General features: G+C 62.5%; 1 protein-coding gene across 7 annotated transcripts; it reads left to right on the top strand.

The window, feature by feature from the left end:
- Positions 1-588: 588 nt before the first annotated feature.
- ELF3 (E74 like ETS transcription factor 3) lies at positions 589-5,755 on the top strand. 7 transcript variants are annotated; one of them, XM_081124293.1, is made up of 9 exons: positions 589-652; positions 1,887-2,057; positions 2,281-2,502; positions 2,711-2,806; positions 2,953-3,090; positions 3,239-3,328; positions 3,432-3,548; positions 4,081-4,276; positions 5,065-5,755. In XM_081124293.1, exons 2-9 carry the CDS (start codon positions 1,895-1,897, stop codon positions 5,177-5,179), a joined length of 1,137 nt encoding a protein of 378 aa, XP_080980419.1. In that variant the 5' UTR covers positions 589-652; positions 1,887-1,894; the 3' UTR covers positions 5,180-5,755. The 7 variants fall into 7 exon arrangements, with proteins under 7 accessions (XP_080980419.1, XP_080980418.1, XP_080980423.1 ...); XM_081124292.1 differs by lacking the exon at positions 589-652 and adding an exon at positions 1,382-1,509; XM_081124294.1 differs by lacking the exon at positions 589-652 and adding an exon at positions 1,422-1,509 and having other exon boundaries at positions 1,891-2,057.
- Positions 5,756-9,050: the final 3,295 nt, after the last annotated feature.

Raw genomic sequence — 9,050 nt, 5'->3', positions numbered from 1 at the left:
CACTGACGACAGAGGTGGGGAGGGTGATACTCGAGCCTGCATCGTAGATGCACAAAGACCCAGATCTGGAGGAGACCTCGGGTTATTGAGTCCAAACCACCTTGCTTTGAGAGATGGGGAAACTGAGGCGCCGAATCACACAGTTGCAGAAACCAGAAAACACGCCTCCTTGCCTCTGTCCCCTGCTCAGGGTCTCAGTGGGGTCTGCAGGACACGGGCCCTGGGTTTGAGGCTGAGTCCCTAGAGAGGGCCACAGGCACGAGGACTGAGTGGAGGACCCTGGAGCCAGGAGGTGTGTGCAGGGCGGGAGCACCGGTCAGTGGCTTTAAACTTCGGCTCCACCACTTGACTGGCTCCGCGTGGCCCGGGATCTGAGCTGCAGTTTCTCGTCTACAAAGTGGGGATAACCGTACCTGCTCACAGGGCTTTGTGGGGATTAGCAGGGACTATGCTGAATGTAAAGGAACCCTAAGCGTCTGCATGTCTCTGAAGGGCGGGTGCAGGCAGTCAGGCCCTCGCCACTAGGCGGCGGCAGATGGTGCTGCTGAGCGGCTGGGGAGCCGAGGGAGAGGGTAGACCAGTTGGACCCGATGGAGGGCCGACCGGAGGGCCGACCGTGGCCTGTGGACTCCCGCAGCGCCAGCCGCCCCAGGTGAGGAGGGAGGGCTGGGGACGAGCGACGTGGAGCTTGGTCTCTCCAGAAGCGGCTGCGGCAACCCTGATACTTGGATGTGGCCCCGGCAGGCAGAGGATACCAAGGCCTTGCCATCGAAACAAACGGGTGTCAGCAAGCAGGCCCTCAGGCTGGGACGCTGGGGACTCAGGGCCTGGGGCTAGGCAGGCAGGCACGTCCCCACTCGGTCCCCCATGAATGTTGCCTGGGGAGCCTTCCAGCCTGAATCCGGGGCGCCTGAGCCTCGGGGTCTTCTCTCCCCACTAGGATCCCTTTCCCTTGGATCTCCAGGTGCTTGGGGCGGCTGCCTCTGGGACTCGGTTCCCCTAGAGGTTCAAGTCCCCAGTACCCTTCCCCCTCAACAGCCTCTCCCTGACCTGCCTCCCACCCACTGGAGGAATTTTCTGAGCCCGAGGGTGGCGGAAAGTACAGAGCCCACCCCACCCCACCCCCAGCAACCCTCCCACCACCCACCTGGGCCAGTGCCCTGTGCCCAACCCCAGAGGGTGCTGGACGACCGTCTGACAATCATTAAACCAGCTGAGCCTGATTTCCCAACATCCCAGGTAGGACCTGGGCCAAGTGGCACAAAATATGCAAATCACCTGGGGCCAGGAGCCCAGTCTAAAGGCCAGGAAATCCCCTCTGTCCAATGAGCCACCAGCTCAGGTTCCCCAGCTATAAAGGCCTGGCGGGGAGGAGCTCCGAGGTCTATTTAGGGCGGGAGGGGCAGCCGCAGGACGCACTACCTGGCCGAGCTTTTGCCTCCTGCGTTTCTGGCGCCTGCTGTCCCTAAACCCTGCCCGCCTGACTGCCACGCCCGCACCGCAGCTTTGGTAGGTCCCCACCTGCCGCGCTCCACAGCCTGGGTTGGGAAATGGGGGTTGTGGCTCTGGAGTCTCTAGCAGGAGCGTGGGGCGACAGGGGTGTCCTGAGGGTTTGAGAGCCAAGGGATTGTCCCTGGGAAGGACAGGGTGGCCGTGACTCTGTCGTCCCCACTCAAGGGCCCAGGCGAATGAGTCCAGGGAGCCCGGCAGGAAGCCAGGTGCCCCCGCCAGGTTCTGAGATCATGGGGCCGGTCTTAAAGACGGGGTGTCCTGAGAGATGGGGACTTCCATGCCCCCCGGGCCACACCTGCCCAGGCTTCACAGGAACAGAGTAGCTGTAGGACAAGGGGGAGGGGCAGCCCTTCACCGGCCTCCTCTCCCCCCAGGTAGCCCCATGGCTGCAACCTGTGAGATCAGCAACGTTTTCAGCAACTACTTCAGCACTATGTACAGCCCCGAGGACCCCATCCTGGCCTCTGTTCCCCCTGCTGCCTCCTTTGGGGCCGATGACCTCATGCTGTCCCTGAGCAATCCCCAGATGCCGCTGGAGGGCCCAGGTGGGTCTCGCAGGGAGGGGTGCAATTGGGGAGGGGGGCATCCATCTAAGAGGTTAGGTAGCTAGGGGGTCAGGCAAAAGGAGGGGCTCTGAGCGGATTCCAGGGCCCTGCAAGGGCCTTGTTGGGTCGGGGTGCTGGGGTGAGGCGCTGTGATCCCCGTTCCGGGAGGGTCTGCGGTGGCTGCAGTGCCCGCTGACCCTCCTCTGTGCCCGGCCCCTTCTAGAGAAGGCCAGCTGGTTGAGGGAGCAGCCCCAGTTCTGGTCAAAGGCCCAGGTTCTGGACTGGATCAGCTATCAGGTGGAGAAGCACAAGTTTGACGCGAGCACCATCGACTTCTCGCGGTGTGACATGGACGGGGCCACGCTCTGCAGCTGCGCCCCTGAGGAGCTGAGGCTGGTCTTCGGGCCTCTGGGCGACCAGCTCTATTCCCAGCTGTGGGACCTCAGTGAGTGTGGCTCCCTGTGCCCGGGTCTCCTCTCAGGGAGGGAGGCTGGTCCAGAGTTCGGCCCATGTCCAGTGTCCCAAGTTAGTGTGGATGTAGGAAGGACCAGAACCTCAGGCAGGGGTGGGTTGGCCAGTGAGAGCCCCTGAGGGTGAGGGTGGGGTGAGGGGAGGGGGCAGCCTGGGCTCTGACCCTCCCCCTCCCTCCTCAGCCTCCAGCTTTCCCGACGAGCTCAGCTGGATCATTGACCTGCTGGAGCAGGACAGCTTGTCTTTCCAGGAGACGCTGGGGGACCCTGGCCCCTTCGGTGAGCACCCACGCTCTCTCTGCCCCTCCCCACACCTGTCTCCCCGGCTAGAAAGGTCAACAGGTCATCCATCGCACATCTGGGTGGCCTTGCCTTGCCCTGCCCGGTCCTCCGAGCCCTGTCTGAACTCTCACCTCTTCTTCCAGACCAGGGAAGCCCCTTCGGCCAGGAGATGCTGGAGGACGGCCGGCAGTCCAGCCCCTACAACCCGGGCAGCTATGGTGCTGGGGCCCCGTCCCCGGGCAGCTCTGACGTCTCCACCGTCTCTAGTGTCTCCACCGCAGGTGAGGGCTCCTCGGGGCCACAGCCTTCCAATCCCCCAAACGCCCCGAGCCCTTGGTTCCCAGCTCTGTGGGGGGAACGGAGCTGGCCGGGCAGCATGTCCACAGAGGGTGTGGACTGTGAGGGACTCACTCAGACCCACCTCCCCAGGGACTGGTGCTTCTCTGGGCTCCCACTCCTTGGACTCGGGGGGAAGCGACGTGGACCTTGACCCCACCGACAGCAAGCTCTTCTCCAGGCGTGAGTGGAGGGTGTCCCTGCAGGGGGGCCGCCCCCGCCCAGACCCCCATCCCTCACTCCTGACCTTCCACCTGACCTCACCTGACCTTCACCTGCCCCACAGCTGGCTTCCCCGACTACAAGAAGGGGGACCCGAAGCACGGGAAGCGGAAGCGGGGCCGGCCCCGGAAGCTGAGCAGGGAGTCCCGGGACGGCCTGGAGAGCAGGAAGAGCAAGCACGGTGGGCACCGGGCCCCTGCCCGGAGGCAGAGCGGGCGGGGGGCGGGCACAGGGCTGCCTGGCGTTGCAGAGTCTGGCCTGGCCGTCCTGGAGAGGGGGGAAACTGAGGCTGCGGGAGGGAGGCCCGGCCACTCCCGTTCTCTCTGCACCAGTCCCTGTCCTGCTGGGACACCCTGGGTGCTGTGAGGATGCAGCTGGTGGGTGTGGGGAGGCCCAAGGAGCCACCACGGTGGGTGGTGCCTCGCTGCTGAACTCCCTGCCTGGAGCCCCCACATGGGGCCGGGCTGTTTGCTTCCTGCCCTCGGGGGTCATTGTTCCCAGGATGCTGTCCCCTGGTCCGGGGGCTGGGGTTAGCTCTGGGGTCCTGTACTTGCTGACCGTCACCGGCCGTTGGTGTGTTTGATTTTTAACTGTGGCACTGCCACTGGTAGCATGTCAGTCACTCCCGCCGGCGACATTTGGGGGGCACGTGCTGGGATGCAGGGCAGGCTCGCGGGCGGGTCCCCGGCTGCTGCTGACGGGTCTCCCTGCAGCCCCCAGAGGCACCCACCTGTGGGAGTTCATCCGGGACATACTGATCTACCCGGAGCTGAACGAGGGCCTGCTGAAGTGGGAGAACCGGCAGGAGGGCGTGTTCAAGTTCCTGCGCTCCGAGGCCGTGGCCCAGCTGTGGGGCCAGAAGAAGAAGAACAGCAGCATGACCTACGAGAAGCTGAGCAGGGCCATGAGGTGAGGGCAGGGCCGGCCGCTGCGGGGCTGGGGACTGCTGCAGGGGCTCCCAGCACGGCCACCTCCAGGGCCCGAGTCCCGCGGGGCGGGGACCACAGCCTTCTGCCCACTCGGCAGAGCAGATGGTGCCTGGAGGCTGCGGGAGCTGCACCCAGAGGCACAGGGACTGTCTAAGGACGTCTCGGTGTGGCCTGCGAGACGTAGCAGGGAAGGCGCTCTGGGATCAAAGACCGTTTGTTAGCGGGCCCCACACCTGTCCCCTGTTGAAGCAATCAAGCTGCTTGTCTCTGGGCCTCGGTTTTCCCTTAGATCAGGGGCAGGGAACCTTTTTTCCACCAAGGGCCATTTGGATATTTATAAACATCGTTCTCGAGCCAGACAAAGTTATCAGCTTAGAAATTAGCCTGTTCTATTTGGTCAAACATTTCATTAGCTCGTCCCTAATGTGATGGCTGGAACAGCTCCTCTCTGGTGAAGGGCTTTGGCAGGGCCAGACCAAAGGATTTCACAGGGTCCGAGGGTCGGACGTCCCCCACCCACGCCCTAGATCTTCTCTAAGGTCCCTTCCAGCTCTGAAATCACGTGGTTTCATGACAGGCCCCCCCCCAGGCACCACCATAGATGTAAAAAAGCAGGGGCGGCCGGTCCCCGGGAGGCAGTTCTAGGCGAGAAAGTGTGTCAGGCTCAGGTTGGGGACGGGTCACCGCAGGTGGATAGCAGGGCCAGGTGAGGGCTTGGCAGTGGGGGTGCACCCTGCCTGGGCCCCTCTGACGCCCACGTCCGTTCAGGTACTATTACAAACGGGAGATCCTGGAGCGGGTGGACGGTCGGCGGCTCGTCTACAAGTTCGGCAAAAACTCCAGCGGCTGGAAGGAGGAAGAGGTGGTCGGAAGTCGGAACTGAGGGTCTGAGTGGATCTGGGACAGACTCGTGAACTTGAGGCCGGTGGCCCCTTTCGGAGGACTGCTGTTCTGTGGAGGAAGCGGAGGCTCTGGGGTCTCTCGGCCGCCCGCCTTGTGGAATTACAAGCCTGGAGTTTGAAGTGACTTGTTTGCTGACGATGCCCCAAGCGTGGCTCCTGTGGGGCCTCCTGACGCCCAATCCAGACCCCAGCTGCAAACGCCGTCTTCCTCCCGCAGGCGCCTGCACGGAGGCCGGGAGGCCGGGGGAGGCCCGGGGCTCCGTCAGTGACGGGACGGGGCCCTGCACCTTCCCTCTGGACTGGCTCCACCTCCCTCCCAGTGCGTGGGCTCCGCAGGCGGGGGTCAGAGCACTCCCTAATTTATGTGCTATAGACACGTCAGATGTACATAGAGATCTATTTTTTCTAAGACATCCCCCTGACTGTTCTCGGCCCTGGGCTGGGCCAGCGGGGGGTGGGGGTGGCGGATGCTCAGGATGGGGCTCTGGCGGCTCCTTTCTCCTGAGCGGAGGCAGAGACCTCCAATAAAGTGCCTTCTGGGCTTTTTGTAACCGTTGTTCTAGCTCCCTGTGCACTGACGTGTGGGTAAGGACATGGGCATCGGATAAGGTCAGAGGTGAGGGAGGGGACCGGGGTCTGAGGGTCACGCGAAGGCAGAGACAGGCGTGTAGGGTAGGGGTCCTAGAGCCAGGTGGGTTGGGGGCTGGGAGGAAAGGAAAGGGGACCCTGTTCACGACTGAAGAGGCTACAGGGCTTCACTCCAGCAGGAACGTGAGCTCTGCAGGCCGCTCGGGGCCATGTGCTGTCAGGACACAGTGCTCGGTGAGCTGGGCCACGTCCGTCCCCTTTGGCTGGTTCGGGCCGACATTGTAAGAGTCTAGACATGCATGTCTGGCCTTCAGCTGGGCCACGTCTGTCCCTTCTGGCAGCTGTGAGGTGGGTTTGGGCTGATGCTGTAGGAGTCTAGACGTGCATGTCCGGCCTTGCGGAAAAGGCCTTCTGCATTCCAGCCACGCCAGCCACGAGCTGTGTGTCTGCGATATGACCCGGCTTTTGTCATCTAACATGGAATCAGAGTGACCATCTTGTGGAGGGAAAACAGCAGAACAGAAATAAGACTTGACCGGAAGAGATGGGACGAGACGGCCATTTGGAAGCCTCGTGTGCTCCGGGAGCTGGGCCCCCCACTTAATCCCCTCCAGAGGAGGGAGGAGGGATTTGTCATGCCCACTTCACGGATGCAGATGGCGAGGCTCAGTACGCCAGGGGCCTGGTCAGGGCCAAGCGGCTGTGACTGGTCCTCTTGCGGCTTCCCTGGGACCGCTGCGGGGCTCAGCCCTCTGACCCAATGCTCAGCAGCTCCCGGACCTGTGCTTCGGCCACATGGTGACACAGTGACCGTGCCTCTAGGCTGTGCAGGGGATGGTTCCCTGCACATAGCTTCCTTACAGAGAATGGCTTCCAGATCCCATAGAGCCGAAGGGATATGGGGAAGGTAGGGCTCTTAGGACAATGTGTGTGTGTGTGGTGTGTGAAAACAGGGACAGCCAGTACAGTGGGGAAGCCAGCTGGCAGAGCAGCGGGGTCATGGAAGATCCTAGAATCCCCTGCAGCCATTGGGAAGGTGTGTCCCTCTGAAGTGTACCAAGTGTATGGTTGGCCCCAGAGGTGATGGGGGAGGGCACAAGTTTTGCCCTAGACACACCTGGCTCACGCCAGCCAGGCCCCTGAGAGACGCCTTTGGCAACCTAACAGTACCCCATGTGGTGGCACTGAGCTCATTTTGCACCCACGGTATCTTGGGGACCCCTACGGGGGTCCCCCGTGTTGCCTCGAGGACCCAGGGCACAGCCACTCCGCCTGCCACCACTTGGCCTGCCTCCATCCCGCCTCTTCTGCTCTAAGGGGCAGACGGGTAGGCGGGAAAGTGGGGCCCAGCCCCTTTGTCCCTACCGGAGGGCGGTGCTGCCCAGCTCACGCTCCGACCTTTGCCCAGTTTCGGTTTATGGAGTGCTTTCCTTGTCTCAGTATTGCCTTCGGTACGCACCACAGCCCTCTGAGGAGACGGGGCGGACCCACGCTTCTGACGGGGCTGGTCCAAGGTCACCGGCCGGGTGAAGAGGGGACCAGAGCCCAGGACTCCTGCCGGCAGGTGGGAGCCCAGGGGCAGCACCCCCGCTGTGGCTCCTCGAGGGGAACTGGAAGCACCTGGGCAGTGCTGGGGAGGGTGGAAGGCGTCCTCGGCTCCCCGCAGAAGGACATTATCTTACTTACAATGTTTTTTCCAACATTGCTTTCCTCCCTCTTGTCTCCCAGGACCCTGCAGAGCTGGGCACACACCCTGGGCTGGCCTTTCTCATCCAGTCGTGGGCGCCCTCTCTGTTGGATGTCAGCCATCCTTACTCCCAACTGTCACCGGCTCAGGGGCCACTGCTGGCTGGCACCCAGACTCGGCCCCTCTCCACTGAGGTGGCCTCTCCCTGGGTGTGGCTGGGCTGTTTCGATCCTGCCCAGAGCAGCTGGTCACCTCTTATCTGCTTCTGTGAAATCGTGCGCTTCTGGGCAGGTCAGAGGGAGGTCACCCCTCCTGAGTTTGGGTGTGCCTGCCCTCGGGCCTCCCGGGACAGTTCCCGGATTCTCCCGGGGCCCTCCACCCAATTCAGGGGAAACTAGCTTCACCTGCTCTCCTGGGCGAGGTGGGTAAAGTGGTTGTATTTTTGAGGGTTTTTTTCAATCTGCCCTTTTATTCCAGTCACCTGTTGACGAGCTCTCTCCTGACCACTCGTCAGCACCCCTGGGCAAGGACGGGGCTTACTCATCTCAGCCCCTCGCCCAGGGCCTGGCACAGAACAGACGCTCAACAAATATTTGTTAAACAGCCTGTGACTCTGCCCGGCCACCACCTCCCCCTGTGCACACACTCAACATGCACACTCACACACACTCACACACACTCACACGACGTCAGTCACACAAACAGGCTTCAGAGAGGTTGGGAAGCAGCTCACGTCTTCGGAGCTGGTGCGTTTAGGACACCAGGGCTCTGAGCCTGGCTTCCTGACCCTCCTTCCTCAGCCTCACCCCTGACTCTGCTGCCGAAACCCACCAGTAGCCCTGCATTTGAGAAGTGCCCAGGGACAGACAGACAGACTGCCTGGGGTGTGTGGTTCCATCGGATCTCATTCTCGGGGATTCCTTGAGCCTGAGGGGGATGGGGAGTGGGTTTTCCCTTACTGAGATCTTCCTAAGACCATCTCTTGGGAGTGTTGCCTCCTCGCCTTGTACACCCCCCTTCGTCCCTTCCTCCAGGCCCCTTCCTCCCCCCCCCCCGTCCCCTCCCCCCTGCTACGTGCAGGGATGGGCCGGGGCAGCCGCAGCAAGGCAGCAATTAGCCCAGCTCAGCCACCCGTTACTGGAACCTTCGCGTCAACTCTGGAGCTGATCCAAGAAACCACGCCCAGTGCCCCCGGCGTGACTCAGCCTCGCCTGCCCACCTCCACACCTGCCGGCCTCAGTGACCCAGGCGGGGCGGGGAGGGGAAAGTCCCAGCATCCTCTGTCCACCCTCAGCTACCCCATGTTTGCAAGGCATGCTGGGATTTAGCGCCCTTCCATCACAGGCCTGGTCTCCGCTGGTTTCTGGCCCAGGGGGAAAGCTGCAGGCTGGCGAAGGCTGGGCTTGGAGAACTTGAATCTTGAAGAATTGTCTGAAATGTGAGCCGCTTGTGACCACGGGAGGTACTAACTTCCAAACATCAAATTGGAGAAGAGAAAGAATGCCCCTGGGGTCTCGAGCCGGCGAGGGCAGGAAGACACGCAGGGCGCCAGGTGCACAAGAGGAGCCCCTTCCTCA

This window comes from Miniopterus schreibersii, assembly GCF_964146895.1.
Source record: "Miniopterus schreibersii genome assembly, chromosome: 21".
NCBI lineage: Eukaryota > Metazoa > Chordata > Mammalia > Chiroptera > Miniopteridae > Miniopterus > Miniopterus schreibersii.
The sequence above is the reverse complement of the archived record's forward strand: the minus strand, read 5'-3'. Positions and strand labels throughout refer to the sequence as shown.